This window comes from Trachurus japonicus, chromosome 7 (assembly GCF_045865225.1).
Source record: "Trachurus japonicus isolate A0001 chromosome 7, Traja_1.0".
NCBI lineage: Eukaryota > Metazoa > Chordata > Actinopteri > Carangiformes > Carangidae > Trachurus > Trachurus japonicus.
The window spans coordinates 21618055-21637576 of NC_140913.1; the positions used below are offsets into that span (position 1 = coordinate 21618055).

Below are 19522 nucleotides of genomic sequence, written 5' to 3' on the forward strand. Positions count from 1 at the left end.
AGTGTGTTTCAACCTACCTTAAACCTTTCTTTGGCAGTGTGTTTCTGTCCCTCTGAGAACTGTGGGGATTAAACAATGTCATTATTTAACCACTGGTGCAGGGAGTCATTAAACTCTCAAGAACAGGCAGCAGGCACAAAGAGGCACAGTAAGACTGGCAGACAGCTGGTGTCAGCCACTAATTATGACTTCAGTCAGAGAGGCTGGTGCAGCACTGATAATAGGCCTGTAGTAATAACAGCCTAGTGAAGCCTTAGTCTGAGTGTGTGTGTGTGTGTGTGTGTGTGTGTGTGGATTGATGTGCATCCAAAAGATTGCCTGAACTTTAGCCTCCTCATTATGAAAAATAACTTGCAACAAATGTAACACAAAATTGTTGTAGGGGCTATTTGACATTTCGTATTACACGCTCTTACTTTGGCTTTCAGAATAAATTGCATGCACACACACACAAACACACACACACACACACACACACAAATATAATTTGTAAAAATATTCTGATATACTGTATAGTCATTATGATACGAGACCAGAAACATCCATTATTTTTCACAAACATTTTTTTTAAATGTCTTCTTATTATTTCTATTTTGTCTTTGCAGGTGCAAATAAGTGCTGCTCTTTGCTCTTTGCAAATGCCATAGCTCGCAAAACAACTCCACACCTTTTCCATAATTATGCACATCATTTTGTCATTAAATGCCAACTAATTCACCTTTCCACCAGCGCATTCAGCACCAGGAGGAATGTGTGATTGTTGCAAAGAAAAAAGTGCCTTCACTGTGCGATCTATGAATGATGCTGCTGTAGTTCCACAACAAACCAGCAGATGGTGCTACATGGCAGTAGTAATGATGTGGGAAAAAAAGAGTCTGCTTTCTAATTGGGTTTAAAACATGTACAGTTGAAGATCATTTTTCAGCAGAATTGAACTCACCTGTCTGTGAGAGTCAGTGAGACTTTGCTTCCAGAGCTCCAGCTGGCAGGAGGGCCTCTGTCTTCCTGTCTCTCTTTGTCCCTGGACTCTATGGTGGTGTAGCCTCTCACCAAACTATGACTCTCTCTATCCTTCTGGGGCTCTGGAGCCAGGCTCATCTGGAGCGGCAACGACTCCATGCTCCGATGCAGCCCAGACAGACGAGGGTAGAGCAGGGGAGAGGTGCTCCCTCCGCTCCCTTCCACCCCGAGTGAGGAGACCTGCCTGGGGCCCAACCCTATCCCAGAGCTTGAGAAGCAGGCCGAAGAGTTCACGTTAAGTAACGGGGCAGGGCTGGGGGTGAGGCAGGAGCTGGTGGAGCTGCCTGCTGAGCTGGCCAGGTCCTGGAGCTTAGAGTACGGGGGAATCTTTGGAGGCAGGGAGTCCTGTACCCCCACCTCCAGGCTGTTGGAGTTCAGCTTGTCAAGCTGGGCCATGGATGGAGGCTTCACCAGGCTCCGCACCCCAGATAACCTAAAAGCAACACAAGATAATTAAGTTAATGCATACTGAGACTTGTGTTTGCATTGGGTGAAATTGTACTGCATGTATACTGTAGACTGTAGCAGAGTATGAACTTCAGTACCTGTGTGTGTTGGGTGAGGGCAGATCTAAGCCCTTGCTGCTGCTGGGGGGTCTCAGTCCCTGTACCTTCCCGCCATTCTCTGAGGGGGTCTGAGCAGGACTGCCCTTCAGAGACCCACTTCCACACTCAGAGTCAGATACCACAGCTTTGGCTTTGGCTCTCTCTTTCTCTTTCTCTCTGTCTGTTTGATTGACAGGGCTGGGACTTGGGATCCCACGGCTCCCTGCCTTACTCAGCCCTGTACCAGAATTGAGCCCTGAGGCGGGTTCTTTGAGCCTCGAGCCCTGTGGCGCTGTAGTGGAGGGTTTCATCAGTCCAGAGCCTGTGTCCATGGTCGTGCTTACTGGGCGAGCCGAGCTCGGTCGGGTTAGAGTCAGGGTGCTTGTCTTGGCAGGACGAGGAAGAGAGCGGTACTGGAGGGACGTCCTGGCATTTGGGGACAGAAAACCGCTATGATCGCTGCTTGAAACATCCAGACTCGTCTTACGTCCTCCCCCGCCACCACCGGCACCTGGTTTGACAGGAATACCTGATGTTTTGGGAATCTTGCCCACAGTTGCAGAGCCACTGGGTATGCCACTGCCACCCGTGCTCATCGCAGTGGGTATACCGGCATGGTTTGTCCCGTTACTGATAGCTGTGGTGGGTTTCTTGAAGCCAAAGTTTCCACCTGTTGATGGTCTGACAAGGCCAGATGGAGGTTTACGTTGTTCACCTCCACCGGTGCCATTCCTGTGATCTTTACCAGCATCAGAAGAGGAGCGCTGCAGACCTGAAGTCTTCACTGCTAATCGAGACTTATCCATGGGCTTCCCATCTGACTTCATAGTACCTAGTGAGGTAGAGGAGGAAAAAACACTGATGAGTAGCATGAACTTACTAATGCCTGAAGAGCCTCTTGTTGTGAGAGAGACTAACCACGCCATATTAGGACATGTTATCTTATCTGAACACCTACAAGGTCTGACTGTGTCAGCTGATAAAAACATATCCCTGTCTGAGCAGACAGACAGTATGTAGGCCAGACTCACAGCCAGCTTCACCCTCACACACACTGTTATCACACAGTTACTCCTCTTTTCCATCCCAATGAACTAAAATAGTTTTCTCTGGTTTTCCAGTAAGTGCAGGTCTGTGTGTCACAGCTGAGCAGTGCTGAGATTAACATGTGCAACATGTCTGTGGAAAACCGGTGTTCAAGTTCATGAAGCGTGTCTGTGGGCACAAAACTGCATGAAACACCCCGTGTAGCTGAAATCCTCCACTCTTGAAGACTCTTTGGGGAAAGAGGGTGGAGTGGAAGATAACTTGGTGGAATATGGGTGATTTTGTACACTTACATACATTTCCCAGTTGGCAAATTAATTGGACTTGTTTGGAAGTTATTAGGGAGAAAAAACAGTCTATTAGACACATGTGCACTGTATGTACCACCCACACAAGTGTGAGCCCACGCTCTTAATTTGTATCTAATGGGAGTTGTTATGGGAGGTTTATATACAAGGCATTAACAGAGTCAAAGAACTGCTGTTGAATGAGACCCACCGGCGTGCTGCCTGGGGACATCTGGACTCACTTAAGGGTATTTATAAACCCACAAAAGACACATACACACACAAAGGGGCAGACATATATATACCACACACATACTCACAGCTCTCAGTGATCAGATCTTATAGGAATGTGACACTGACAACGCATTACGCATGGAGTTCTTTCGTAAATGTGAAAATTGGGTTTACATGTCAAGTCATAAACCCAATCCATCGTATAACCGCAACGTTGCCCGATCCAAGTCAAGAACATTAGGCTGCAGAAACACACACAGTTGGCAGTGACATACACTGACAGAACCCAGCCGTTTGGTATAATTTTGACATATATGCAGTCTGATTTACTGACACCAGCTGTGGAGACAGTGGAGCTCACAGTCTGACAGTGGCATATGTAGAAGAGACTGTGAATCACTACGTGTCTCGATGCTAGAGGCCTGCATGTCTGAGGAGATGGAGATGGCAGTCAGAGAAATGCTGTGCATAAAATGTCCATCATTGCCCTCTTTTAAAGGAAAATGGTTCATTTAAATTCTCCTCTCCAAAGTCTTCCTCTATTTAAGGTGACTGTGGGAGAGATGAGCGCAGTGGAAAGAGAAAAATGTGGAATGAAGATTAACACTCCAAACACGAGTCGCCCCATTTCTTAAGGCCATGATTCTGCTGACGTCCTCTCACACAACATGTGTGTTAATACTGTACATGTGGTTGTTGAGATACAGCGCCAGTTGATTGTACAGGGGAGGTTTGTAAATATTTGTTGCAGAGGGGTGCCTGAATGCATTTGCAGATGTGTGTCAGTGTGAGTCTATGTGACAGAAAACAAAGACGGAGATAAATAACTTTCATCACCCATTTGCTCAGCAGAGTAATGAACACTGTGTCCCAATTCCAAACTACAGTTCACACGTATCTCATATACTCATCCAGATGTGAAATTATTGTCGCTGCCAAAGCAGCTAAAGCAGTTTGATGTTTGACTGTCCTATTAATGGTTAATATTGTCCCATAATGCTATGCACAAGGGAAACAGAGGCGAGAACAGCTGGGAAAAATTAGCACAAATCATGGACGGGGGTTTAAAGGCTCTACCAACATTCAGACAAACACACAACAAAATAAAATAAAGTATTAATTCTTCTGAAAAACATTTAATATCTCTTGTTAAATTTAACTGGCAGTAGTCAAGTTGAGTCAGTTTCACTTTTATACTTGTCTCTGAGGGCTTTACAATCTAAACAACACACAACACCCAAACCGAGGACAACAAGAATAAAGTTTGCGCCTAAAGAACAAACTGACAATTGACAGATGTTACATGTATGGGCCTCAGAGAAAAAGCAGGGTTATATTTATAATACTATGGGAATAGGTTACATAACATACCAAATAAAATCAATTTACATCTAATAACTTAAAGTGTTTGAGGCAAAGTTTTTTGTGTAGTTGTATGTCTACTGAATCATTCTGTCAATATAAAATAAAATCAGAGATAAAACAAAAAGGGAATTAATTGGAAAATTGGTCATTGTCATTAAAGTAATCATTTAATTCGTTGGTAAAGGAAATCTACCAAATAATAGCTGGTAGCAGGCAGCTTTTCAAACAAGAGAATTTGCTGCTGTTCTGTCTTTTATATCATAAATTGGGTTTTGGCTAATGAAACAAAACAAGAAATCTCACAAGGTCACCTTCTTGTGTGTCTAAAATTTTGTTTTCACTCTGTCATTATGGCACATTGAATGCTGATTGATGGGGGAAAAATACACATCTTTTATTTCAGCGTGACAAAATAATTGAGGGGGTCTGAACAGATTTCCACACAGTATGGAAATGTGACACAGTTCTTGTCTATTCTTGGAAATGCTACACACCATACTGCCAAACCTCAGCAATCAACTGAACTCAAGCATGAGCAATAAAGACCTCTCTAACTATCTAAGGACGTCCACCCCTCTTTTGGCTAAATTCATGAGTTCTTCAAAATTGAACCTTTTCCAGTCTGCTTTCGCTTGACCTAATCATTTGATAAAGTGGAGTCTGAAACTTGCTTGTGGACCGAGTGGCCTCGATGGCAGATTCATACTGTTGAGATCAGAAACAATAAAAGTCTGGCTCATAGATCATAGGCTGCTTCAGCACACTTGTTTGGCATATCTGTCATTTCAACAGCTGGCAATGCAAACACAGGGCAGTCCCACAGAAAGGGAACTATTTACACAGACACTGCCCATGGACACTGGCACACAACAGCACAACCAATATCCTGTTGTTTTGGTTGTCTATACTGTATGTGTGTGTGCGTATGGATGTGCTTACGTAAACAGCACACAGATGGTGAGCTTAAAAGGCAGCTGCACAATCCTCACTATTGTACCTTGTGTGTGAGGGTGACACTCTTTAAGACTGGCACAATGTCAGACCTGTCTACATGCACTTACACACACACATACACACACACACACACTGGCACACACGCACAGTCTCTGGTCAGGTTGTTTTGGGTACAAGGCCTTTATCTTTGTGCTATAAATTTCTCTCTGTCCGACACAAAAATAAAGCTTGGAGAGGAAAGACTGGCCCAATAGGAAAAAAAAAACACTGTTGGTCAGTGTGTGTGTGTGTGTGTGTATGTGTGTGTGTGTGTGTGGTTGGCTGGCAGGAAGGGAGCGGGTGGTGATGGGCGTTTGATACATGGCACCACTTTCTAAAGGCCCAGAGGGTGGGCTGCAGCTGTGGATGAATGTGTGGGACAAAGACAGTGTGTGTGTTTGTGACTGTGTGTGGGTGTGTGACTGCCAGAGAGAAGGCAATATTAAAGGACAGCCAGAGAAATGTGTCAGTCTGCGTAGGTTATGAAATCATTTCAATTGCAGCTATATATATTACATCCCATTGTGTGTGTGTGTGTGTGTGTGTGTGTGTGTGTGTGTGTGTGTGTGTTTCAGCACGTACCTGCTACTTTCAGCCCACTCTGAGAGGTGTGGGTGATCGGGGATGTGACTCCCACAGGTGGGTTTCTTCCTTTCTTCAGGGCATTTCCTTGACCCAGGGTTTGAGGTTTTTTAAGTTCGCCCTTCCCTCCTTCCATCCCCTCCCCGTGCGGCCTTGTCTTTTTCCATTTATTGGCAGATTCGGACTTGAGACTTCCTGTGTCGTAGATGCTGCTGCCCTGGCTCTTGCGGCTGGGTTTGGTATCGTCAGGGTCCCAGGACAGACCGCTTTCCACCAGAGATCTCTTCTCTGCATCCGTACGCATCTAAAGAGAGAAAGACAGACATATGATTAGAGACACTGCATTGAGATAAGGTTTAAGAAATGAGTGCATGACATCTGAGTAAAAACATGGAGACAATAAATTGTCTGTCTCTGAAAGGTTGTGTGCTTTACAGATAGGCTTTTCTCTGCCTATCTAAATCTAAAAGCCAACACACTTAAGTACATCCTGACAGCCAGACATAAAAAATAAAACTGAGCATAAGCACCATGGGACCATGGCTGCTTTAAGAAATCGAAACAGAGGGAGAAATAAGCTTTTCTGGATTCACATAAAAACTACAACAAATTCTTTTATTGAGAGTTGTTGGGTGTGGTTCTTATTAGACTGGTTACTGGCTAGACTGGAGACTGAGGCATACTGTTCAAATCTGGGGAGGATCTTTAATATGACTTTGTATTGAGTACCTGTCCCACTGAGATTGTTGTGTATACAAACAGGAAAATCTTCATAATACTTTTTCCTGGTGTAGGAACAGGAACTTGAGCGATAGACTGAGTTCGGATAGCCTTAATCTTGAGTGCCATGGATGAAATCATAACAGCTACTAGGCTCATGCGTCAACAAATCTGACCCTCAAACAAACTAGCTCTGTTGACGTGATACGATTTAAAACTCGTATACAGTAAGTGAACCTTGAGTTAAGATTGTTGTGCCAAACTACACTGGGACATTTTAAGCACTGGATTATTTCTTTAATCATAAAAAGTTCAATCCTCTTTTTGGTCTGGTTGGAACTCATACAGATACAGTATGATACAGGAAAGAAATAGCTTTTCGCGTGCCACTAGTAAAATGATTATAATACTAAATGATAATAAATCCAACTTGATCTCCAATGAGGGACTCCACTGTATTGGTAGTACACATGTATTTCTCCAAACCACACTTGAATAGTACAACTTCAATTCTGGACTGGGTCCATACCACAGAGTTAGCTCGGGACACAGGAGTGATACCCCAGTAAAACAACTGACTGGATCATTTGTGAAATAACAATGTACACCCCTAAAAAATACTCAAGTGTTCATCGTTGGTCACAGTTTGATACTTGACAAGAGGTGTGGACTCAGACGCTCATGTCGATGCCTTGTGAGCAGAAAAACAAGTTTGACCCAGGCCGACCTAAAACCTAAGCGACTGATGCCTCCGCTCCCTACTCTAAATCCTATTGTATGCTCTGTTTGAACACTTCAAAAGAGACGTGGATAGAGACAGCAGGGGAAGAAACCGCCCAACAGATATATGCACAGACAGTATGTAATGCACACACACTCCACCACACAAATATCAGATCAGACACAAAGACTCACACGCTAGGAAAAGAGACAGCATAGCCTACACACATCCACTACAGAAGCCAAATGCTAAACTAAAGGAAATGCGAAAAGGAGACCATTACTGAGTCAAGGTCTTCTGTGGTGTGGACTTGCAATAAACAATGATTGTATAAGTGTGTGAGTGACTACTGAAGGAGGATGGATATCGCTGGTTTTCACAGGGGCAGATTTTACTCTCCCCTGCAGGGGAACAAACGGTTACACAATGCATCAGTAGGTGTGTGAATATGAAGCTGGACCTTATGTATGCGTGTGTGTGTTGTGTGTGTGTGTGTGCCAGTTCAGGACATTTCACAGGGGTTCTCATGAAGACTCATATGGTGAATTCCTTTTTTATTAAAACCAATAGACCCCATGGGCAGGTTCACATCACATGAGGAGGGGAGTGTGTCTGTGTGTGTGTGTGTGTGTGTGTGTGTGTGTCCTGTCTGACCAGACCTTGTTGATAAAACATTGTCATTTCCTCACACACATTCCCTGATTATTGAAACAGAGGAGTGGATGAGATACACATCTGGCCAGAGAGCCGTGACAAAACAGGGATAACAACACAAATAGACAGACAGTTAGACAGATAGGCAGACACACGCGCACACACGGAGCTACTGGGAAAACAAGCTGTATTAACTTTAGTACTTGATCCACCTCCATATTGAAACGAGGAAATCCAGGTTTTGTACCACCTACATACACCACCTCCCTCTCTGTAACATGTCTTCTTTATGCCCCCTTTACTCATCACCCTCATTTAACCTCATGTCCCTGTTGAGTATACAGTATCTTACACTATGTGGGAGAGGAGTGGATGTGAAGCCAGAGCTGCCTTTTGAGGAAATTAAAATCAAAAAGGAGCAAAAAAAGAGGAAGCATGCAAACACAGAGACAAAGAAATAGCTTCAGGACTCAGAGACAAAGGGAAACCGATAAAGAGAAACATCAGCTGAGAACGCCGAGAGAACAGGGAGCCATGTGTATTAGACAATGTCGAGTGCATGATGATGTGATGGTTGGTTGCCATGGTAATGATGCCATAGGGGGGGTAATGGTTGCTATGACTCCTGCTACTAGGCGTGGAGGGAGGCGCCCCGGTTCTTCCAGCTCGCTGGCCTGGATGTGGGACTGCAGATGGCCGCGTGTGTGCGCGCGCATGTCTGTCTGTGTGTGTGTGTGCGTGTGTGTGTGTGTGCAGATGGCCATATTCTAGACCTGTCCTTCAGTATATACTACGAGGGAAGACAAAGACCTGCACTCTCAGCATCCTTGCACTTTGGTTGCTATGGTAACACAGATTTCCACCCTCTGTCTCAACTCCCTCTGCCTCTCGCTGTCTCTCTCCCTTTACAATCCCACTACATCAGTCACATAAACCACATTGTGGAGGTGTGACCTAGATCATACACTCTGGGAAAACACAAGACACATACACACAGACACACACAGACACACACAGACACACACAGACACACACAGACACACACACACACACACACACACACACACACACACACACACACACACACACACACACACACTAGCTATAGCTACGGATGGATCTTTAAGACACTGAAGCAGAGCTGCAGACAGGATTTTAGATGCACTGAGGTCACAGGTCCCAAATCCTCCCGTTCCCACAGCAGGTTTAAAAAAAAAAAAAACACATCACTGAAGTGCACTTCAGTGTATTGCGCGAAACAGACATAACCACTCAGGACACTTGTTTCTAACTCGAGTCAGCCAGGCTAATTATTACTGAAGTGTGCCAAAACTACATTCTCTGGATAAACTGAGTGGAGTGGCATACGTATAAGCATTTAGGGATACTGAATGCTTTTTTCTGGCTTTTTATGGATTAGATTAGATCACTGACTAGTAACCACAGGTCTATGGTTTCACTAACTGATCTTTTTCAGACTATTTTTCTATAAAAGATTAAAAACAATGGACCAAAAGAGAGCTTTGTGGAAAAACGCTGCTGTCCACCATGAAGTGTGTGTGTGTTGAGGCAATCGCTGATCACTGCAGATGTGATAAATATTATAGATGTGCATAGAATACTAATCAGGCTTTGTCTCTGATGCCAGGGTCCTGCTGCTGCCTGTTGTGTGTATTTGTGTGAGTGTTTGTCCTCAGTGCACCACCACGGTGTATGACACATCATTCAACACCTAATCAATATCTCACTGGATTAAGCGCTTAATTAATACAGCTGTATTCAACTCACACACTGTTGATACTTTGGTGCAGACTGCTGTGTCTAGTCTACCTATTAAGCTTGTGTGTGTGTGTGTGTGTGTGTGTTTGTGTGTGCCTGCCTTACTTACCACTAAAGCTGAGTTTCTGCGGGAGCCGATCGGAGTGGTGGGAAGAGAGTTGAGGGTGGGACTCGTGTTGAACTCTTCAGAGCTCAGGTTGTCTGAACCGTCACTTAGACCGCTGCTGATGGAGCTGCTCTCATCCCAACTAAAAGAAACAATGACAAAGAAGATGTGTCAAACCATATCAAATGCATACAACAATATAAATTGAGTGTTCACGTACATTTTACTCGATAGCAGTAGGCATCATTCAGTTAAAACTGTTTTGAAGGACCACAACTTGTAGAAAAAGATGAAATGATCAATTGAACTGGACTCAAAACAACTTGTGTTAAATGCAGGACTGTTATGTGTCTAATTAGGTCAAACCCAGACGGATAGTTGAGGTGTCCTCCTATTTTTGGTGGACAAATGTGGCCAGTGGTTGGGAGTCTCCGTCAACTTGTGCCATCAAGTATCTTCATGAAACTGCCTTTGCCCTGTCTCTCAAAGGGCATACATATGATAATGATGGCTAATCTCTACAGGGTTTGATGAAGCATCACATACCACCACATCCTCATGCCCAAGAATATCTTAGAAAACAAAGCAATCTGTCTCAGATGCCTCCTCAGTGTTTGTTCAGCATACAGTACCAAGCTCCACCAGCTCAGTTACATCAGCAACTGGCTCACTTGGCTCCATGTCTTTTGATTAAATATTCATACAAAGGCCTCATTTTGAAAAGCTGCCTGCTCTATATACTGTACCTAAGTTTCAGACAGGGAGAACTTGGCAAACTGAAATTCAGAGCACCCTCTACATCATCTCAACCCACACACACACAGAAATAGCACTGAGGAACATATACGCTGATGCATGCACCCACGAGTACATGTAGGAGAGTCTGTGCCAGGACTATGAAGTCTGTCTACTTGGTACACATCTGCTTTGTTGTTTGTCTTTTCCCCCATGAGCATTTGGTCTGAAACTCCTGACATAAACAGGTCGGGGAACCCCTGCAGTGATCACCTTTGTATATCAAATCTATACACACTGTAACTAAACCTAAATTGCACCACAAAATTGCACTTACTGCAATACATAATAGCATTATGTGTCTACTGCAACATGATTTCAAATATAAATTCAACTGATTTAGCAAATTGATTTCCTTCAACAAATCTGCTTGGGATTGAACATTTCCTGTCTGAGTGAGGATCGCCAGAATCAAAACAGTATATCTACAGCAATGTGAAAGATCAAGTCATATAAGCCTCAAGAAATAATTGGCACAAATCTGCCATCCAGCTCAACACAATGATTTACAGGAGGGATGAAGTGGGGGGCTAAGAGGAGCACATGTGAGCACATGCTTGTAAACAATAAATAGGTCATGTTTAGGAAGTTAGGGGGTTGGGGGATTTCCTCACATTAGGGTCAATAGGTTACACCAATATCATACTATACAGTAAAGCAAGTTTAAAGGGCAGGGTTAGTCTAATGAGGTCACGTATGCTATGGCACATCCGATGATGGAGGGGCGAGTAGGCGGCATGGGCCTTCCGGTTGGGTGCCTGAATGGGTCACAGTGTACCCTGGGGGACTTGATGGCGGGGATCAGGGGGAGAGGGGCAAAAGGGAGAGCCCTCCCTGTCTAGCCTGTGGATATCAGACGTGATTTTACGTCTGAAGTGGCTGTCAAGCTCCCGTGTCTATATGCCAGACTAAGATTTAGGGCAAATTTTAAATTGAGTCAGACCCCATCCAGAGAACCAAGCTCAAACAAGTACAAAATAAATCTTGTAGTGGGATGCTATAGTATTTTTTTTCCTTTTAATGATCGTGTTTTTTTGTTTGTTTGTTTTGAAACAACTCAGAACAATAAACATAGCTATGAAATAATTTGTTTTATATATAACATATGTTAACAAGGTGCAAAACACATCTGACTCCCCATGTTTGTAAAATGGTTTATTAAAAGTTCATTGGTCAAACAAACTCAATCTCTGCACTGAGAACATGTTGAATTATCTTATCAACTGGCAGATGATTTCACTAGTTTTATGACAAAATGTGTCGTTTCAAGACACAATTAGAGATTTAACGACTTTCTAAGACGGATGTAGTTTTTCCATAAAAGCTGAACTTGGACACATGTTTTACACCAGATTAGTACTAAAATGCACAATGGAGCTAATAAATGTTGAACTCACACATAGAGGTGATTTGTTTGTACAACATTTGTCTGGTTGTGTCATTAATTTTCCATTGAACAAACCCGTTGCTGGATGATAAACCTCCTTTTGGGAGTGGCAGCTGTGGTTTACCATCAGCATTGCTCTGAGGCAATACCTGTCTCTTTGTATCCTGTTATTCAGAGTTATTGTATCTGTGTGTCCGCCAAGGCTTCTGTGAATGATAATGCCCTCTCTGATGAATAATTCAGCTGTGATAAGAATCAGTACAAAGACAGTCTCTGCTGGTTTGGTTGTCGCTCAGCCAATAGATGTGAAAACAGCAACCAATAAAAAAGGAGACGAGTTCAGGGATCACCAGACATCACCAGCAAAATAGGTGCATAAAATCTAAAACAGAGGACTATCTGTGACATCATCTCACAGTGGAAATGAAAGAAGAAAATTGAGTATTTGTATTACCTAGGATAAATTCTGTATTGTGTTTTCAGACTCTTCTGAAAAATGAAATGAGCTTCTTTTAATAAAAATATTACATCTGTCAGAACAAAGTGAGATTTTCCATTAAAATCTGCTTTGATGAGCCCAAAAGACGCCTCAGAGACTCAAAGAGTAAATTAGAGTTTAGACAAAGTGGCGCCAATATGAACATCATAAGTTCTTCTTAGAGTTTATCTGTTTTGGCAGTAAGTTAGAAAGCCTTCAGCTTTGAAAATTACGTTCAGTTTAACTTCCATGACCTACACCTTTAAATTCTGAGAGTAAGAAATCTTTTCTCAAGTCCCAAAAGAATTGAGAAGATATCATTTGAAGGTCTCGAAACTCTGTCTGTCCAAGTCCGTCCAAAGGTTTCTGGCTAAAAAAGAATTTTCTGATTTCCCGGCCAAAACCTGATACTCTCAATCGGAGCTGACCAAAATCCGATTCCCTGTCATCCAACTTTTTCTATGGCCCTCCATCAACTCTACTGGGTGAGATAAAAGGAGCTGAGCTAAAAATGAGGGCGATGAGCATGAGGATACTCAAGAGGAGAGGGTGAAGTGCTATGTAAGGAGAGAAGAAAGTAGTGAACTGACACGCATGGAAAAGAGAAAGCCATAGTGGAAAGAGAAGTGAGTAGCTGACGACACGTACAGAAACTTCTCAAATTATCAGGACACAATGCGCTCTCTCAAGAGGATTGTCTCTCATATCGTCTTCTTTACCTCCACCTACTTGCCCCCTCTCCCTCAATCCGCTCCATCCTTCCTTCTTTCAACAGCAGCAGCTGAAATCTCCTGCTATAATCTCTCCTCCCGCCGCCTCATCTTTTTCATTCTTCGACAGCAGCTGCAGAGACTGAGGGATAATATTAGCACCTAATTCATCTACATCACCCCTCTCGCAGATTAGCTAGTGTCTCACGGCAAGCACCATTTTAGTCCAGCCACATCCCTGTCACATTTATATTCATTTTAATTAGCCTGACCTACAGTACAGTGCAGCTTCCTCTAAAAAGCAAGCTATCCTCAGTCAGCTACAGCACTGTAACACTTCCTGAAAAAGCTGATCTTTTACCAACAACACTCAAGATGTAATGGATGAAATTATGGTTTTACAGTATGATATTACATCATGTGTGATGTCACTAAAATATAGGGTGTAAAGCATGGTCATAAACTACACCTGCTTGCCTTTATAATGCATGTTAGATTTTATTGTCTTCTGTGGGTTTAGACCTGACTCAAGTTTAAGGGTGAGGGTGGAGGGTGAGGATCAAGACACTGAAAAATGGTATCCAATTACTGTGACTTTATGAGCAAACTGAATATCAATGGTGATTCGATTTGGGCTGCAATAAATGTCAATTAAGCTGAGACACATTTGATTAAACTCATTTTTCACCTCCACCTGACCGCTGAGTTTTTTTTTTCCAGTGCACCATGTGCGAAATGCAGCATCCAGCTGAGCACAGAGTATGCCACATGGACACTCTGTGTATCCCGTCACCACGAGCCAGCTGCACACAAGTGGTTTCCTACTCTATCGTGACATTATGACTCTACCTCGAGGAAAAAAAGAAAAAACCCACAGTGAGGCGTTTTGTGGTCTGTCCAGAGTAAACTAGGATTTCATCATCCTCTCCGGCTGTGAGCTGCAGAATATTTTAAATGGTTTAAATGTTTCCCTTTCGTTTACCAGATTTATAAAGGTCATGGTGGACAATCTACACACCACATCCTCCTTTCACAGAGACATGATTTCTTTGTTCCTTATAGTCTGCTGAGAGGACCGGCCCGCCCACACAAACACTGAGCCTCACAAGCTATCAAGAGAATAGTTAAATATCTGCTGCTGAGCTAAATAGTCAGCCTTTATTAACAAGCTTCTATGCTCCTCCACACTTCAGACTATGAAGCCAATTGTTTTGATCTCAACGTGAATCGTCTTTTTTTTCTGCTCATTATGAGAGCTCTGCACTCTGCACTCTCCTCTCCTCTCGAGGGATGGGAGACAGACAGAAAGAGAGAGAGAGAGAAATACTGCAGCTTCCAGAAGGAGGAAAAAGCCACTATAGGGACAAAGCTGCTTTGGCTGTGGGTTTTTTTTAGAGCAATGCTTGCTGGGAGTTGGAGTCCTGCCAGCCTAAGGAGGAACGACTTAACAGTATTGGTTGATAAGCTGCTCCATCTAATCAAACATTTGCTAAAACTGCATGAGGGCCATTTGGAGGAATGTGCCGCAGAAGCTCTATGCTGAATTCCAACCAAGGGATTTTTGACTTTGCTGCAATGTCAGATGACGGCAGTGATGGTGGGGACTGAGGTGCACTCAGGGGATTGATTGAAAAGAAACAATTAAGTAATGACCTCATCAATAGTCGATGCACATGATGGCAAATGTTAGTGCACTTATGTTAAGCCCTCTGCTAAACAACGGATCAATAGCAAAGAGAAGCATAATGTTGTCAACCTTGTTATGTATCATGTGTCATTTTGAAATGTTTATCAATGTGAAATCATGTCACCTTAAACTATTTGATCAATTAACAGCTGACAGCAGTATTAAACCTCCTGATTGATGGAAGGACTAGTGAGAGATCCCAGGTTTAGGAAAAAAAAACAAAGATTCTTTTTTTTACATTTTGCTTTGACTCAAGTTTAACAGAAAATCTGCATATTTCGATGCCAGTGTTGTGATGTGAATATGAGGAGGTGAGAGCTTCAAGAGATAGTTAGTGGTACTCATTTTCCAGTCAGCTGCTTTTAACCAGTGTAGAGGAAAAGAGCACAGTGAGATGTCAATAAAAGAGGAGAAGAAACTTTTGTGGGTGTTTTTTTGAGCCACATGGTTCATATGTCATGATTCCATTGAGCCTTTTTCCATTTTGCTTTTATCAACATTTAAACATTTCAATCTTCGTGGATGATTTTGTTTTTACCTTTTATATTTCCAGTGTTTTCACTAGGATTTATCTCTGGTTTCTTGATGCACAAATTGAAAATGTGCATAAAAACAGGTGGCTGGAAACAATGAAGTAGAAGCAGGGGAGAAAGGTTTGAGGTCTTGTGAATAATATACTATGAATTCAAGTTCAACTTTTGTTAGCTCATGGGGTTAAACGTGTCCTATCCAGGGTGATATTTGGACACTGTCTCTCTCACACGTGTAAATTCATGGAAAGTCTTTCTGCAGGCCGACAGTGGACAGGAACTTTCCATTCCTATTAAAATCCACAGTGTCACATGGCAGAACCCAAAATTGCTAAATCAGACGGGTTCCTGGTTGTAGTGATGCCTTTTCAGGCAAATGGAAAGTAGAGGACTGCCAGACTGGCACTGGGCAGCCAGTTCAGAGACCAGAGGGGGCACGCATGAAAGGGCTGCTGAAGTCATTAGATTCTCTAAAGGCTAAATATGCGAGACTGTAACTGGTTCAAGAAATGACAATTGAGTGCATTGCATGCATTGTCTGCGCTTGTGTGTCTGTCTGTACACTTGAGTACTTGCAGACAGATCTGGGACCAGCTTGAAGATGAAGTAAACAGCAGGAGACTTGGCCCTTACATGAGGGTGAGGGACACATCTGCTTATATACACAGAAAAACACATTGCAGCTATGATAGACTCATTTACCACACAGCCACCAAAATGCTATATTCCTCCACCACAGCAGGTGTAAAGATGCTTAAAATCAGAAAGTTTGACAGATAAAAAGAAAGAAAAAAAAAACATGCAAACCATAAAAACCAAATTAGCAACAGCAACTCTGCTTTAAGGTTTCAGTCTGGGCAAACAAGATGTAAAATCAACAGGGATGAATGTTCTCTCACACTGTTTACACTGGAGTAAACACACGTCCACTCTCTCACAAAGTGACTCATCTGCGAGGGAAAGCAGCATGACCAGCCATTAGCCACACCCATTACATGTATTTCTTATTTACACAGTCATGATTATAACCTATTTAGATAGTAGAATAAGATGATGACTATGAGAACAAGCTCCCATCAAATGCATGAATTTGGTCATTTGCTTGATGACACTGAAAGAGAGTGTTTGTGTGGTTAGTGAGCACAGATGGCTAACACTATGGGTCCCTGGACCACTTCAGCGGCTTAACACCAGGAAACAAACACACACCAACTCACACACACACAGATCTGAAAATCACCTTGATGGCTTAAAAGCACAGCAGATCATTCCAGTAAAACCATTATTTTTCCGATCAAATGGAAAGTAGAAATCAGAGCCACTGAAATGTGGCATGAACATTCATAACAGTCTGTAGTTTGCATTGATTGTTTAAGCTGCTGTGTTCTTCTGCATAGGATTATCCATCACTGCAACACCATATATAGAGCTATGTAGGAATCCCCTGTGGGGGCCCAGCCCATATTATATCTTGAAAGCCTCAAACTCTGACATATACAGCCGGCCGCTACAGACAGAACACAGTGGGACCACTGCAGACATACTGCAGCTATAGTGATCATGGTATACATTACCTATCTGTTATTGTACTAAGGATGCAGACAGATTGATTACAAATGTAGCTTTAGCTGCTGATTTCCATGAAGTACCAGCCATCTGCTGCTCTCTGGAGTCATGGTATGTTCTTATCAAAAAAACCTGCTCCTCTGCAGTCTGCACACACTGTGCCCACACTGATAAATGACTGGTTCTACCAGTTTTTAACGGCAGAATATTGTTGTCTTGGGGCACATGTGGAGTAATTAGCAACAAATCTGTCATTAAAATGGCTTTTAATTAACTACTCAATACAGGTTCTCTGCTGAGTTGTATTGTTTAACACTTACAGTAAATCACTGACAAGACCCAATTAAGAACTAGCCGGCCTTTGGGTACACACTCAACACAGAAATTAATTTCCTCTACCATGTTATTTATTATTTCCTCTCTGTCCTGTTTCCATGATGTGAAATGGAACAATGTGTAATGGTTGCTTGGACAGTCTTTTGTCTACACACATGCACAGAGACAGACACACACACACACACACACACACACACACCACACACAGCAGTATTTGGGCATTACAGGGGATTACAGAACAGGCTGGAGTTAATGAGCTCATAATTACAGCTAATTCCATCTGCCACCAGGATCAGAGCAGGCCAGGGGCCTCAGCGAGAGGTGTAGTGTGTGTATGTGTGTGTGTCTGACTGTGAGTCCAGTAGGAGGTCACATCCCTAAATGGCCATCAAGGAGAGGAGAAACCCTCTTGTGCCTTTGACAGGCATAACCCTGACAGTAATGGCCTGGGGGGTTAACACACACACACACGCACACACACACAGCAAGGTTGGCAGGACATGCGCATACACACACGCACAGACCAAACGCATGTACATTAAATGCACTGAGTTGCTACTGTACCCTATGGTGAGACTTGAATTATCTATCAGACGTGTGTTAGTATTTGGTGGGAACAGCTCTGCTCCTGAGCGAGTTACACAAATGTCAGCCAGTCTGCATATTACTGGCTGCAAGGTGCGTTGGAAAGAATACTGCGGTGCATAATTCTTCCAAGTTCTCCTCACAAGGACGGGGACACACTTTTACAAATGCTTGGGGCTTTCTGGATGGAAAGTTAAAGCACTGAAAAAGCCCTTGAACGCATCAGGACTCTTGGTCACTAAAATCCTTTTTTCTTTCCTTTTATCTTAATGCGGGGGAGGGTGGAGATCCGTGGACAGGGTAAGCCACACAGATAAAGGAGAGGAGAATTTGCTTCAGCGAAATTCTCAGACAGCAAATTTGTCTCTGAATCTCTTCTCTCCTCCTGACCTCCCCTGGGTGGACCGACCAAGTTTGTTCAGAGTTCAACACGTCGCAGCCCAGATTCAGATTTTGGCTCTGAACTATTTTATCCTCCTGAAATGAAACAGGACAGTCAAAACTGTGAAAGGCTCCAAGCTGCATATAAGGAACTTGGGAGTGTTGAAATACTCTTGGAACCAAAACGCGTGTGACTGTTGATCATACTGACGCCCACTGGGTTGTCTTGATCTTCTCATACTGTAAGGCCCAAAAAGGAAAACAGTAGAGAGAGGTGCACAGAGGATTCCTTGAGAGAAACCAGTCACAAATTCTTCTTTGTCTTCTCAGTTTTCTTTGCATTGGTCTTCTTCTGACTCAGCTCAAACAGGGTTAAAGTTTAAAGGTTACTGGCCCCAAGTCTAAACAAGGCTGCCCCTGGTCTTTGAATGCAGTCACTCAAGCCATTCAACTGCAGAATAAGGCCTAAAGAAAACAATTTCTCCGCTCAGTGTCCTTGTGTTCTTAATGTAGGGTGTGTGACAAATTGGGTCAAAGAGTGTTAGATTTCACAAAAGACACATTAAAATGTCCCGGGTATGTGCATCAGGTTTTGACCAGGAGTGCTCTACTATGACACAGTAACCACTGACCTCCAAAGTCCCTCTCTTCCCTATGAGAGAGCAGGAAGCAGAAGAGGGACGGCACTCCAGGGACAAGGTGGAATGACCTTTTAAATCACCTTCATAAGTAGTTCAGCCTGCGGTGCAGTGTGTAGCGCTTCCCAGCCCAAACTCAAGGGCTAAGGAACGGGGAAGAGCTCACAAGGGGAACCCCACCACACGGAGGCCCAGGACAGGGGTTGGATCCTGGGGTAGGATTACCCCTGGCCTCCCTCCAGACGTGTCAGCTGACTTAACGGCTGTGTGAATTAACTGCGCATAGGGGATGTTTTGGTTTGAAAAGAGGGGGAACCAGCGAGAGGACGAAAAGGAAAAGGAAGAGGAGGAAGAGAGAGAGAAAGAGAGGGAGGTG

General features: G+C 43.3%; 1 protein-coding gene across 11 annotated transcripts in view; it reads right to left on the reverse strand.

Annotated features, from left to right (window-relative positions):
• Positions 1-19522, reverse strand: part of nav1a (neuron navigator 1a) — an 84998-nt gene that overhangs the window by 11511 nt on the left and 53965 nt on the right. For all 11 annotated transcript variants that reach the window (XM_085782096.1, XM_085782095.1, XM_085782093.1 and 8 more), the window contains 5 exons: positions 10057-10195; positions 6074-6377; positions 1566-2397; positions 941-1453; positions 18-59 (listed from right to left, as the gene is read on the reverse strand). In XM_085782096.1, the coding sequence (XP_085638222.1) occupies positions 18-59; positions 941-1453; positions 1566-2397; positions 6074-6377; positions 10057-10195 (1830 nt within the window). The remainder of the gene's footprint in view (positions 1-17; positions 60-940; positions 1454-1565; positions 2398-6073; positions 6378-10056; positions 10196-19522) is intronic.